Source organism: Mandrillus leucophaeus, unplaced genomic scaffold (assembly GCF_000951045.1).
Source record: "Mandrillus leucophaeus isolate KB7577 unplaced genomic scaffold, Mleu.le_1.0 Scaffold397, whole genome shotgun sequence".
Taxonomy (NCBI): Eukaryota; Metazoa; Chordata; class Mammalia; order Primates; family Cercopithecidae; genus Mandrillus; species Mandrillus leucophaeus.
The window spans coordinates 2,017,124-2,032,104 of NW_012104220.1; the positions used below are offsets into that span (position 1 = coordinate 2,017,124).

General features: G+C 41.8%; 1 protein-coding gene and 1 long non-coding RNA gene across 3 annotated transcripts in view; one reads left to right on the forward strand and one right to left on the reverse strand.

Moving 5' to 3' along the window:
- Positions 1-2,019: 2,019 nt before the first annotated feature.
- ALG14 (ALG14, UDP-N-acetylglucosaminyltransferase subunit) overlaps positions 2,020-14,981 on the forward strand; it is a 105,383-nt gene continuing 92,421 nt past the window's right edge. For both annotated transcript variants that reach the window (XM_011991488.1, XM_011991487.1), the window contains exons 1-2: positions 2,020-2,208; positions 10,335-10,486. In XM_011991488.1, coding sequence (XP_011846878.1) covers positions 2,073-2,208; positions 10,335-10,486 — 288 coding nt within the window. In that variant the 5' untranslated portion in view covers positions 2,020-2,072. The remainder of the gene's footprint in view (positions 2,209-10,334; positions 10,487-14,981) is intronic.
- LOC105547782 lies at positions 7,764-13,252 on the reverse strand. The gene is made up of 2 exons (XR_001007273.1): positions 12,661-13,252; positions 7,764-8,258 (listed from the first exon to the last, which is right to left on the reverse strand). It is a non-coding gene; the product is annotated as an uncharacterized LOC105547782 (long non-coding RNA).

Consider the following 14,981-nt stretch of genomic DNA (forward strand, 5'->3'; position numbering starts at 1 on the left):
CCATTCTCCTGCCTCAGGCTCCCGAGTGGCTGGGACTACAGGCGCCCGCCACCTCGCCTGGCTAGTTTTTTGTATTTTTTAGTAGAGATGGGGTTTCACTATGTTAGCCAGGATGGTCTGGATCTCCTGACCTCGTGATCCGCCATCCCGGCCTCCCAAAGTGCTGGGATTACAGGCTTGAGCCACCGCGCCCGGCCGAGATACTGACTTCTAAATCCACAACTATGAACTTTCTCCACCCTTTCTAGCTAAGTAGCCTTAGGCAAATTACTTAACTTTTATGGAATCTACTTCTTTATTTGTAAAAAGGGAAATAATATCCACTTTAAGCTCTTATTGTGAGAATGTATGGTTAAGAAGATTTGATGGAGCTGAGGGCGGTGGCTCATGCCTGTAATCCCAGCACTTTGAGAGGCAGAGGCGGGCAGATCACCCGAGGTTAGGAGTTCGAGACCAGCCTGGCCAACATGGTGAAACCCCCATCTCTACTAAAAATAAATAAATAAATAAAAATTAGCCGGGCATGTTGGTGCATGCCTGTAGTCCCAGCTACTTGGGAGGCTGAGGCAGGAGAATCGCTTGAACCTGGGAGGCAGAGGTTGCAGTGAGCCGAGATTGTGCCACTGCACTCCAGCCGGAGCCACAGAGCGAGACTATCTCCAAAAAAAAAAAAAGAAGAAGAAGAAGAAGATTGGATGGAAGACAATTTGGAAAGTGTTGTAAGGTCCACAAACTCTACTCACAAAGTCTCCCAAACTTGCCTGCTGATAGGAATGGACACACTGGTTACATAAGCTAATCCCAGGTGCCCTATCCCTGGAAATTCTGATTCAGTGCTTCCCAATGGACCCTGGGAGTCTGCCCTTTTAAAAACACATTCTAGGCTCCAGGTAAGTGTGGTGATTAGGCAAGTTTCAATTTAGCAAAGGAATACAGGATGCTGTACTCCTGTCCAGCAGGACTCAGATTTCTGGTTTCTGATTCTAGATCTGATACTATTCCACTTGGGCAAGCAGTTGCACCTTTCTGAACCTGTTTACTCATCTGTATACCTGTTCAATATAACCTACAGGTAGGTCTATGATGGACCGAAGGCAAATTATATTTGGGATGAAGGGGCTCCTGATCTTATGTTGTAATGTGGATTAATTAGACATAATAATAAGCAAAATTGGGATTGAAGAGGGTGTTGGCAGATCATCATTTTGGCTGAGGACATGAGAAACACACCGGGAATGCTTTGTGGTAAAATTAACTGAATATTAATTGTAGGACTGTGCGTTGTCTATCCTGCTACCTAGAGCCACTGAGCTTTGCAGTCCTCTCAGGACTGTGGCTTACCTTGAGGTGGTCACGCTCAACTACTCTGGTCACACTGAGACTGTGAAAACGCCGAGAAAAGTTAAAAACATACGTGTTGAGGGAGAGGGGATTTGGATGAGGGACCTAAATTCGATGTTGAAGCCTGTGGTTCTTACTGGCGAACACTTTCAGTAATGTCTGTGCATGCAACAGAAACATTTCTCTTGGCATTAAAAAAAAAAGAAGAAAGGATGTATTTCGTTAGCTTCAGGTGGCATTCACGAAGTGGGTAGAGCCAGAACATCTCCTAACTGGGGAGTTTCGGGGCCTTTCGGGCACACAGACGGCCTGACCTGGTCGTGGGCGTAAATTAAGCTTTCCCAGCGCTTAACTTTCCGATTTTCAGCTTACGCTTGGCTGCAGCTGCCCAGAATCCGCGCAGAAGCAGGGGTTCCGCCGACAAACGTGAACGTAGAGAACGTAGAAGCCTTTTAACGCTAACAGGCAGTTTCTCTGCATGGTTGTTGTGCATTATTAATCTAGGTATTGCGTATTTAGTTTAGGAAACACGAATGCTCATGATAAATGAGGTAAAATGAATTGTCAGCGGGACCCCAGCTGCTCCCTCGACCCGCCACTCCTCCCGGCTCAGGCAAGTCCAGCCCACCAGGAGGTGCGTCCCTCCGCGTTTGAGTTGCTTCGGCACCCGTAGTTGTGAACTTTGACAGCGGCCGGTCCCCGGAAGTTGGACGCATGCGCCGTTTCTCTGCATGGTGTGTGTTCTTATCCTAGCTGCGGCTGCAGGAGCTGTGGCGGCTCTCCTAATCCTGCGAATATGGGTAGTGCTTCGTTCCAGGGACTTTACGCCCCGGGAGTCTCTCAGTATCTTGGTGGTGGCTGGGTCCGGTAAGTATCGAGGAAGCGACTGTGGGACTTGGGTTGGTCACTACAAACCCCAGAGTGCACCGCGACCTTCTTCCCTGGTACCCTTAACACTTCTTGGAGTGTTGCATGCAGAGATTTGTAGTTTCTCTGCCTTGCCGGAACTGGTCAGTCTAGCCTGGGTAAGGGCTAGTTTGCTGACGCGGCCCAGAGGTCCTTTATGACAAGTAATTTACACTTGTCTGTAATTAAGACTCTCTGTAGCGTATATTTTTCAAACAAATAATTAGTGAACAGAGAGAACGTAGAAGCCTTTTGATGCTAACTTGCAGTTTCCCCGTATGGCTGTTGTGCATTATTAATGTAGGTATTGCGTATTTAGTTTAGGAAACACGAATGCTACATGACAAATGAGGCAAAATGAATTGTCACATTTATAAATATACAAAGTCCAAGAGGATAAAAACAATGATCTACGGACTATAGAGCAATACACACCGAGTGGCAGAGTGTGAGCAACCCACTGACCTGTCAGGTAATACAATCTAAATACACCAATTGTGTAGGTGCTTACAATTTTAAGTAGACATATTTGACAGGGACAGACAGACAGACAGACAGACACACACACACACAATGTAAACATTTGGGGATGGCAGGAGATTGCATCCAGATAGAACATGTATAGTATGAGCAAATGTACTAAGTTTATGTTCGAGTATAATACATTACTTTATTCACTTAATCTGTTTTGAGCTGTTAGAGAGGCCAAACACTAAACTAACCTCTGGAAATAACAAAACTGACTAACATTGCTTGCTACGGAGTGCTGACTCCGTGCTAAGTACTGTGAGAGATGCAAAGATACAGCAGTGAATGAAATAGAGAATACAAAAACAAACAAACAAAAAACAACCTAACAAAATAAATCAAAATGAGTATTTGCCACAATGAGGTAAATGCTATAATCTTGTAATGATTGTGTAAGAAGGACAAATTGCTATGGCAATCTTCAGGAAGGGCACTACTTTATCAGGTCTTAAAAAACAGGCAGCTTCCTGGAAGAAATAATGCTAAACCAAGACTTGAAAGATGACCAAGAATTAGTCAGATGAGGGAGAGCCAGGGTTTTGAGGGGTGGGACGATGTGAAAAGAAGATAATAGCACTTTGAATGGCCGGAGTTGAGAAGACACTGTCGTGTAGAGTTCACTGTGGGGAGGTAAACTGAGTCCAGATTATAAAGGGTATTTAAAATCTTGCCTTTTTTCTTTTCTATACAGAGTCTCACGCTGTTGCCCAGGCTGGAGGGCAGTGGCACAATCTCAGCTCACTGCAACTCCACCTCCCAGGTTCAAGCCATTCTCCTGCCTCAGCCTCCCGAATAGCTGGGATTACAGGTGTACCACCACACTCAGCTAATTTTTGTATTTTTAGTAGAGACAGTGTTTCACCATGTTGGCCAGGCTGGTCTTGAACTCCCGACCTCAAGTGATCCTCCTGCCTCAGCCTCCCAAAGTGCTGGGATTACAGGTGTGAACCACCACCCCGGCCCAAAATCCTGCTTTATAAAGCAATTGCTGCTACTCCACTGTTCCATATTGCCTAGGGGTTAAGACCACAGGCCTCTAGGTTGTCATAACACCACACATGAATCACATCTCTGCCACTTACTACTTTGGTGATCTTAGGCAATTAGTTAACCTCACTGAACCTTCTGTTTCTACATGGCTTGAGAGAGGACAGGAGAGATTAAATATGATCATATTTAAAGTGTTTAGGCTAGGCGTGGTGGTTCACACCTGTAATCTCAGCAATTTGAGAGGCTGAAACAGGTGGATTGCTTCAGCTCAGGAGTTGGAGACCAGCCTGGGCAACATTGTGAAATCCTATCTCAACACTAACATAAATAAATAAATTAGCTGGATGTGGTGGCATGCACCTATAGTCCTAGCTATTTGGGGGGCTGAGCTAGGAGGATCAGTTGAGCCTGGGAGATGGAGGTTGCAGTGAGCTGAGACTGCGCCTCTGCATTCCAGCCTGGTTGACAGAGTGAGACCCTGTCTCACAATGAAATAAAATAAAATGATATAATCAAAAGCTTAAATTAAAAAATCAGTGTTTATTAAAGTGCTTGACATATAGTGTCAACCTAAAATAATTGAAGGGCTCAATATCCAGTTAGAAGAGTTTATTCAAGCACAAAGCATGAGAGTGGCTGTCTGGGGAGCAAACCTATATCAAAGAATGGTGATCAGTGCTCCCCATGTGGGGAAGAATGAAGATAGTTTAGATAGACCAGAACAGAGATGCTGAACAAAATTACAACATTTTCCATAGAAAGGCTAACATACAGATACAAGATTTGGTTGGCTACTGTAAGGGCCGAGGAGAAACTTCCCTTTTGCCCTCTGAAGTTTCACTGAAAATCACTGACGAGGCAGAAATAATAGGAGAAAAGACACACATGTTTATGAAGCATATATGAAAGCGTTCTGAATGAAGACCCAAAGATGCGAGGGAAATGGTCTGCTTTTATGCTTAGGTTCAACAAAGTATGGACAGCCATGTAGAATTATGACTGGACAAAAGGGTCTAATTTAATGCTAATAGACAGTAGGGAAGCCCAGCAAGGCCTGTCTAGATTTTTCTTGGTCTCTCTGAGTATGCATTCTTTCCTTCTGGATATAGGGTAGGACCCTCTCTGGAATGGGGGTCTTATGACCTACCATCAAGCAAGGTAGGTCAGATAATTTATTTTTTTAAATTGAATTAATTTTTAAAATAGAGATGGTGTCTTGCTATGTGTACCAGACTGGTCTTGAATTCCTGGCCTCAAGCAATTCTCCTGCCTTCCAAAGTGCTGGGATCAAAGGTGTAGGCACCTCACCCAGCTCGGATAATTACTTTATTGCCAGTTTTTACACAGAAAGTTGGAGTAAAATTAGAGCAGTATTTTTAGGTTTTATGACTAGTTTTGGGGAGAAGGAGTTCTTGGTTTCTGTGACCCGCCCTGGGGAGAAAGATTCTAGTTTCTATGGCAAGCCTCAGGGGAGTATGGGAATTAGAGACAGAGGACAGGAGAAGACCAGAGAAAAAATTTTACTTCTGAGGCCTTCATTTTGGGATATTATTTTCTAAGTCCCAACACTACTATTGATTACACGTTAAGGGATTTGTTTAACATTCTGGTATAAGGAGGTAACAATCACAAAGGCCTCTATCTCCAATGTCATTTAATCTAGGTTTGAATAAAGACTAGGGAGTCTGGTTAATGTATAACATCTCAACACAAAGGTCAGGAAGCAGCAGTCATACACCAAAGAGAAAAAGCCATGTTACATGAGTCAGTTTCCAGGGCTTAGCTTTTCCCCTTGGCATAATAAATTTGGAAGATCTTGACATTTTCTTTTCTTTTTACGTAAGCAGTTAATAAATGGTTACTATATTAGTCTTGGTGGCAAAAGGAGCTTTTGAAGTTTTGTTTTGGTTTTTGTTTTTAAGACAGAGTCTTGTTATGTACCCAGGCTTGCCTGTAAATCCTGGAATCAAGTGATTCTGAGACAGACTCCCGAGTAGCTGGGACCACAGGCACGTGCCACCGCACCTGGCTTATCTTTTCCAATGGAGAGTCACCCACTTCCATCTGAGCGTTCACAAAGATTATTCAGCCTGCATTGTCAAAAGAACGTCTTGACAAAGACTGAAATAGAGAAACAAATAGGAGCCTTTTGAATATTTCTGATAACAGATAAAGATGGCCTGACTGGAGTGATAGGTGTGGGGCTGGAGAGAAGCAGTCGCATTCAGATGAGATTGGAAGATTTTAGGGGTTAAATCCACAACTGTGGATTGAAAGTAGAGGATGTGGGAGGGAAGGACTGAAGGGTGATTTCCAGGTTTCTGACTTGAACAAGATGTTAGGACCAATGACTTGATAGTGTTACATTTGGTGGACTAGAAACCAAAATTAAGGCTGATAATTCATCTGGCAAATGGTGCCTTCATTCAAATTATTGAGGGTAGGAAGGTATCAAGGGCCTGAAAGAACCATGCCAGTTAAAGAAAGACTTGTAATCAAATAAGCAGTTTAATAGTTCATGCCCAGAATTTTGGAGGAGGAAGAAGACATTTTCAATATTTACCTTGAAGATGAAGCAACATTTACTCTTTAGATATCGTAAAATATTATTAGGAGGCCAGGCACAGTGGCTCACGCTTGTAATCCCAGCAATTTGGGAGGCTGAAGCAGGTGAATCACCTGAGGTCAGGCGTTCAAGACCAGCCTGGCCAACATGGCAAAACCCCATCTCTACTAAGAAATACAAAAAAATTAGGTGGGCGTGGTGACAGATGCCTGTAATCCCAGCTACTCAGGAGGCTGAGGCAGGGGAATCGCTTGAACCCAGGAGGTGGAGGTTGCAGTGAGCTGAGATCGCACCACTGCACTCCAGCCTGGGCAACAAAACAAAAAACCCACCCAAAAAAAAAAAAAAAAAATTATTAGTAGACCACTTCTGTTCAGAGAACATTTGCCAAAACTACTTTTCTTTGAAACGCAATACAGCCTTCTTAGGCAAATGTTAGATTTAATATCAAACTTTCATTCAATCTTTCCTTCAATAGGACAGCCTGCTCTTTCTAGGAACAGGAGGTACAGCAGTAACAAAACAAATAAATCCCTGCCCTCATAGTACGGTGCTTGCCTTCTAGTGAGGCGTGGATAGAGGGAGATAAAAAGCAAAACAAATAAATAGACTACACAGTAAGTTATGTAGTGATAAACACTATGATTTGGGGAAGGGGGCATTGCTTTTATTTATTTTTTTTCTTGAGACGGAGTCTCATTCTGTCGCCCAGGCTGGAGTGCAGTGGCACAATCTCCGCTCACTGCAAGCTCCGTCTCCCAGGTTCACACCATTCTCCTGCCTCAGCCTCCCGAGTAGTTGGGACTACAGGTGCCCACCACCACGCCTGGCTAATTTTTTTGCATTTTTAGTAGAGACGGGGTTTCACCGTGTTAGCCAGGGTGGTCTCGATCTCCTAACCTCGTGATCCGCACGTCTCAGCCTCCCAAAGTGCTGGGATTACAGGCGTGAGCCACCGTGCCTGGCTGGGCATTGCTTTTTATGAAGATTGTCAGGGAAAGCCTCCTTGGGGAGATGACAGCCAACAGCAAGGAGGCTAGAGTGATTAGAGTAGACTTAGTAAGCAGGGAGGAACAGGAGATGAGCTCCAAGAGGGAACATAGTTGAGGTCAGAGTATAAGAAGCCTTTTAGTCCACATGAGACATGAAGCCACTGGAGGATTTTGAGCAGAAGTAAATAATTTGATCAACTCAAATAGGGTCACACTGGATGTTATGTTGCGATAGACTGAAGGGGAAGAGGGTCAGGGAACAGATCAGTAAGCTGTGTTCATAATCCATGTGAGAGGTGATAGTGGCCTGGAGCAGGGGGGTAACAAAAGAAATGGTGAGAAGTGATTGGATGCTGGATATATTTTAAGGTAGAACTTAGAGAATCTTATTCTCAAAAAAATGTATCTTAATCAAAGAGTAAAATGGAAGACAAAGTCCATCATTTTAATGACTTTATTCAGTAACAAGGTTAAATTTTCAGTGAATATACTGTCAACCTAAATAACAGAGAGATTCTCCAAAGATAGTAAGTATATTCAAGAGTAAGCATTGTAGTGTGGGATACACATGCTGAATAAACTATGGGCACAAAGAGGCAAGGGAAGACAGCGATTTTTAAAGCTAAAATGGGGAGGGTTATATAAGTTGTTTTGAAACAATTATCCTTGCTTACAGGGATCAATAATAAGGGTGGCATCAGTCCAAGGTTAGGCAGGCAGCGGCTAGGCAGATGTCCTTGCAGGAGTATTTTTTTGCATAAGGTTGCAGTGGCCTTTGTACAAGGTTGTGGTTTTGGCATAGTCTTTTGTGGTAGTTCTTGTGTTCAGGCGACTGAGCATTAAGAACCCTTCCTTCATGGCCTTTCCCAGCTCCATTTTGTCACAGTGACTCTATTTTTATCCTGACAACTTTCACAGTATTCAATGAGGGTTTCCTTAAAAAAGAAAACAAAAAAGAGAAAAAAAAAGACAAAGCAGGTATAATGAAGTTTTAATTGTAGTGGAAGATGCTGTGGATATTAGGTTTTATCCTTAATTATTCCAGCTATGAAAACAAGTACCTACTTGGAGTACCACCACCTTTTTTTTTCTTTTTTGAGACAGAGTCTCGCACTGTTGCCCAGGCTGGAGTGCGGTCTCAAGCAATTCTCCTGCCTCAGCCTCCCGAGTAGCTGAGATTACAGGCATGAGCCACTGTGTCTGGCCTGACTTTTTTGTTTTTTTCGAGGCTAAAACCAAAAATACTAAAAAGAGTATAAACCAGATGTGTAAACTATATGCCCCAGTCAAGAAGATGGGTGACAGGTTATGAAGCTAACGTATGATTTTAATTCCTGAAATTCACACTAAATCTATGCCAAATTTGTTTCTATATATAATTCCTCCTGGAATCGAGAATGAAATCCTTTCCTTTCTACTATTAAAAAAAAATGTGGGCCTGACGTGGTGGCTCACGCCCGTAATCCCAGCACTTTGGGAGGCGGGTGGGTGGATCACCTGAGGTCAGGAGTTCAAGACCAGTCTGACCAACATGGTGAAACCCTGTCTCTACTAAAAATGCAAAAATTAGCCAGGTGTGGTGGCGCACGCCTGTAATTGCAGCTACTCGGGAGGCTGAGGCAGGCTGAGGCAGGAGAATCGCCTGAACCTGGGAAGTGGAGGTTGCAGTGAGCCAAGATCGCAAATTTGTGCTGGGGGGAAACTCATGTTTAATTTATCTTTGTTTGTGTTCTTGTATCACTATATACTCTTTCTTACAACAATAAGGGAGATGGGGTGGGGGAAGCCTTCTAGGTATGGAGAGCAGCATGACCAGAGGCAAGGAGTGAGTAACAAATAAAATGAATGCAGAGAATGTTAAAGACATCCACCTGACTGAGGCACAGAGTTTGTGAGATGAGACTGAAATAGGTATGATAGGGCTCCTTGATAAGGAGTGTGACTGTTTTGCTTAGTTTATAGATAAGTAGATATTCTATTGTTTTCATGAAGGAAACCTCAATGAACATAGCTGATTTTTAAATTTACGCTTTTGTAATTAATGTATTAAAATTTTGGAGATTATATGACTTCAGAAACTGAACATTACTCATCTGGTGAAGCTGATAAATATTTGAGGAGCTGCATTGTGCTGAGACCTCTCATAGGAGCTGGGGTTACAGTGGTGGACAAAAAATGTTTCTTAGGAAGGCCCAAGCCCTGCTGGTCAGTGCTCATGCTCCCTTCACCTTATTTCTCTACATAGAACCTTCAGTGACTGGCTTTCCTTTTCCCATCCTGCTTTCATGACCTTATTTCACCTGTACCCTTCTTCCCAGTATTCCTACCACGCTTTGAACACATGTTTCAGATCTTGTCACCTCATGCCCTAACAATCCCCATCTCCACCCAGTGGCCTCCCTACTCCTATCTCTCCATTATCTTCACCTTTCAAGTCATCTCAGCCTTTTTCAGGGATCTTCCTTATTCTTTTTTTTTTTTTTTTTTTTTTTTGAGATGGAGTCTTGCTCTGTTACCCAGGCTGGAGTGCAGTGACATGATCTCGGCTCACTGCAAGCTCTGCCTTCCGGGTTCATGCCATTCTCCTGCCTCAGCCTCCCGAGTAGCTGGGACTACAGGCGCCCGCCATCACAGGGATCTTCCTTATTCTTAAGGCATTGATTTTTCGTAACCATTTGCTTACCCTCCACATTTTAGTTTTTCTTGCTGTCTTGGATCTTCTTTGTCTTCACATATGGGTCTTGCCCCTTTCTCAGCAGTCTTCTTGATAGCAAGAGCTATGTCTTATACTGTTCTGTGCCTTCCTTAGTACCTACTTCTAGTGCTTTTGATGTAAAAGTTGTATTTATACAAGTGCATAGATTTATTGTTTTCAAATGTTCTTGTGTCTTCTGAGAAATATACAATTACAGTGCCCCCCCCACCTGAAACGATGACATTGGTATAACATGGTCAAATAGATATGTCCGTTGTGGGTTTATTAATCTTAGGACTTCTGATATTTTTTCCAGGTGGGCATACCACCGAGATCCTGAGGCTGCTTGGGAGCTTGTCCAATGCCTACTCACCTAGACATTATGTCATTGCTGACACTGATGAAATGAGTGCCAATAAAATAAATTCTTTTGAACTAGATCGAGCTGATAGAGACCCTAGTAACATGGTAAGTGACAATTTCTATTTCTAAGAAAATTACAAGTTGTACATTGAGTTTAATCATCTTTAGAAATAATCTCACCACTCCTATTCAACATAGTATTGGAAGTTCTGGCCAGGGCAATCAGGAAAGAGAAAGAAATGAAGTGTATTCAGGTAGGGAGAGAGGAAGTAAAATTATCCTTGTTTGCAGATGACATGATCCTATATCTAGAAAATCCCATTGTCTCAGCCCAAAAGCTTCTTAAACTGATAGGCAACTTTAGCCAAGTCTCAGGATACAAAATCAATGTGCAAAATCACTAGCAGCATTCCTATACACCAACAACAGGCAAGCTGAGAACCAAATCATGAATGAACTCCCATTCACAGTCACTACAAAAAGAATAAAATACCTAGGAATACAGCTAACAAGGGAAGTGAAGGACCTCTTCAAGGAAAACTACAAACAACTGCTCAATGAAATCAGAGAGGACACAAACAAATGGAAATACATTCCATGCTTATGGTTAGGAACAATCAACGTCGTGAAAATGGCTATACTGCCAAAAGTAATTTATAGATTCAATGCTATTCCCATTAAACCACCATTTACGTTCTTAACAGAATTATAAGAAACTATTTAAAAATTCATGTGGAACCAAAAAGGAGTCCGAATAGCCAAGAGAGTCCTAAGCAAAAAGAACAAAGCTGGAGGCATCATACTACCTGACTTCAAACTATACTACAAGGCTGCAGTAACCAAAACACCATGATACTTGTACAAAAACAGACACAGGCCAATGGAATAGAGTAGAGAACTCAGAAATAAGACCACACGCTTACAACCATCTGATCTACAAACCTGACAAAAACGAGCAATGGGGAAAGGATTTTCTGTTTTGCAAGGAGTTGAACTGGCTAGCCATATGCAGAAAATTGAAACTGGATTCCTTCCCTACACTTTATACAAAAATTAAGGTAGATTAAAGACATAAGTGTAAAATCCAAAATTATAAAAAACCCTAGAAGAAAATCTAAGCAGTAGTATTCAGGACATAGGCATGGGCAAAGATTTTATGACGAAAATGCCAAAAGCAATTGCAACAAAAGTACATAGCAAAAGAAACTCATCAGAGTGAACAGCCAACCTACAGGATTGGAGAAAATTTTTGCAATATGTCCATCTCTCAAAGGTCTAATATACAGAGTCTACAAGGAACTTAAACAAATGTACAAGAAAAAAACAGTCTCATTAAGAAGTGGGCAAAGGACATGAACAGACACTTCTCAAAAGAAGACATTCATGCAGCTGACAAACATATGAAAGAAAGCTCAACATCACTGATCATTAGAGAAATGCAAATCAAAACGACAATGAGATACCATCTCACACCACTCAGAATGGCGATTATTAAAAAGTCCAGAAACGAGATGTTGGTGAGGTTGTGGAGAAAAAGGAATGCTTTTACACTATTGGTGACAATGTACATTAGTTCAACCGTTGTGGAAGATAGTATGGCGATTCCTCAGAAATCTAGAGGCAGAAATACCACTTGACCTAGCAATCCCATTACTGAGTTTTTACCCAAATGAATATAAATCATTCTATTTTAAAGATACATGCACACATATGTTCACTGCAGCACTGTTCACAATAGCAAAGACATGGAATCAACCCAAATGCCCTCAATGATAGAATGGATAAAGAAAATGTGGTACATACACACTATGGAATACTATGCAGCAATAAAAAGGAACAGGATCATGTCCTCTGCAGGGACATGGATAGAGCCGGAAGCCGTTATCCTCAGCAAACTAACGCGGGAACAGAAAACTAAATACTACACATTTTCACTTGTAAGTAGGAGCTGAACTATGAGAATACATGGATACATATCGGGGAACAACACACACTGGGGCCTGTTGAAGGGAGGGCTTGGAGGAGGTAGAGCATCAGGAAGAATAGCTAACGGATGCTGGGCTTAATACCTAGGTGATGGATTAATTTGTGCAGCAAACCACCATGGCACACGTTTACCTATTTAACAAACCTGCACATCCTGCACACATACCCTGGAACTTAAAAGTTGAAGGGGAAAAAATTGTTGCTTAATTTTCTGCGTATTTTTTATTCTTTTAAATAGAGAAAGTGGTTTTTCATTGAATTCCAATAGTGAAAATTATTTTATTTATACTTACATACATGAGGCAACCAGTTCATGTGCTTATTGGCTCTTCATTAAAACTCTCTTATCAGTGTGTTACATTTATGGATAATTTGATTTATCTATGACTGCTGTTTCTTCTCCAAATCATGTTTGTGTCTGCCCTTGAAATTATTAATACTTCTTTCTCCTGGTTGCTCACTTCATTTTACCGTTTTAGTCAGTGTTTAGAGATTTTTTTTAAAGTGAAACGGTTTCTTTATTAAGGAAGGAAACTAGAGCTGTTCCTTGTGTAGAGTCAGTGCCTTTATCCATCCCTCTCTCTGGGAATGGCCCAGCTGCAGGGCTGCTTTGGATAGTTCAGGGGTGGACAGCTGGCCTCACTCAGACCAGTTGAAGTCTTTCTCTGAGCTTTTTGGGCTTGGAGACCTAGAGAATGGAATCAGTCTGTCTTCAAGCAAGCTCTATAAATGATAAAGCTTGAAAGCTGCTGACAGTCATGTTTTCACTTAGAAGATAAAGGTAGTCTATAGATAGAAGAATGAAGATAATGAACAGGAAGAGAGGAGAAGCCAGTGTCTGGTGCTGTATTCAGTGGCTCAAGAGGCCCTGCTATAGCTGTGTTGGTCTTGGGTTGGTGGTTCTTTTCTTGGGAAGTCAGGATCTCCTGAACTCCTAGAACCCTACCCCACTCTCTTTGTTCCTACCTTTGCAACACACACACACACACACACACACACACACTCTTATGCCTGTTTGAGTTAACTTTTGGTCACTTGTAAACATTATCCCCAACTAATATACTACTAAAATATATTCTCAGAAAATCCATATCAAACAAGATCAGGATATAAATCTGCTTGCTATCATTCAGCTATAGCAAAATGTTTGGTACTTTTTTCCTCTGTGGAAAATAAGCCAAAATGATTTTGTTTTTGTTTAGGAATCAATACTGTATTCGTTTCTTAGGGTTGCTGTAACAAAATACCATAAACTGGGTGGCTTAAAACAATAGAAATGTATTTTCTCATAGTTCTGAAGGGTAGAAGTCTGAAATCAAGGTGTCATGGGGCCATACTCCCTCTGGAGGTTCTGAAGAAGAATCCTCCTTGCTTCCTCCTGGCTTCTAGTGGTCGCCAGTAATGCTTGGCCTTCCTTAGCTTGCAGCTACATCACTCTAATCTCGGCTTCCACCATCCTATGACCTTTTCTGTATCTCTGTCTTCACATGCCTTTTTTATGAGGATACCGGTTGGATTTAAGGCCCACTCTAATTCAGAAGGACCTCATTTTAACTTGATCATATCTGCAGTGATCTTATTTCTAAATAAGGTCACATTCATAGATTCCAGGTGGACATGAATTTTAGGGGGACAGTAGTTCACTGAATGTAAATATTTATATTGAACTATTTTAGGAAAGTCTCTTTTTTTTTTTTTTTTTTTTTTTTGAGATGGAGTCTAGCTCTTTTACCCAGCCTGGAGTGCATCATCACATTCTTGGCTCACTGCAACCTCCGCCTCCCAGGTTCAAGTGATTCTCCTGCCTCACCCTCTCGAGAGTAGCTGGGACTACAGGCATGTGCCACCACACCTGGCTAATTTTTGTATTTTAGTAGAGTTGGGGTTTCACCATGTTGGCCAAGCTGGTCTGGAAATCCTGACCTCAAGTGATCTGCCTGCCTTGGCCTCCCAACTGCTGAGATTCCAGGCGCGAGCCACTGCATCCAGCCAGGAAAGTCTCTTTGACATACAATGCAAAACAACAACCTTGCCCTTTTAGAAATTGTGAAAGTCTAGAAATAGCAGGTGATTTTTTTGTGAGTATAAAAGGAGAAAATAGAGAATATTGAGTATACTAGTAAGTGTTCCTTTCATTATTGTGAGACAGATAATAGTATCCTCATTTTACAAATGAGAAAAATCGAGGCTCAAAGGTGTAAATAACCAGAGTCCTGCCAAATATGTGTCACATACCTAGATGTTTCCTCCAAAGCCTTTGCTTCTCCTACATAACGACCCTGCTGCTTTTGTGTATTATTTTCCAATTCGAAAGACTTAGTATGAGAAGAATACCCTGGAAATTCTCATCTAAGGCGTCAGAGATTAAAAATGTGATTTAGTCTCTTATGTTAGGGTGTACTTGAGAAATGGTAAGAATTTGGAGAAAATGATGATGATTTTTCATATAATGTGAAAAGTCTAGTTTACCAGTGGTATAGAGCACTTAAAAATGTTCAAAGAGCAAAATAATCACAAAATTGTTACTGTGTTTTTCACCATAAGGAGCCAGGTATCTTTGGTTTGACCCAACTGCTAGTGTGCAAGTTGCTTCTGAAGTTGCATCTAATTTGGA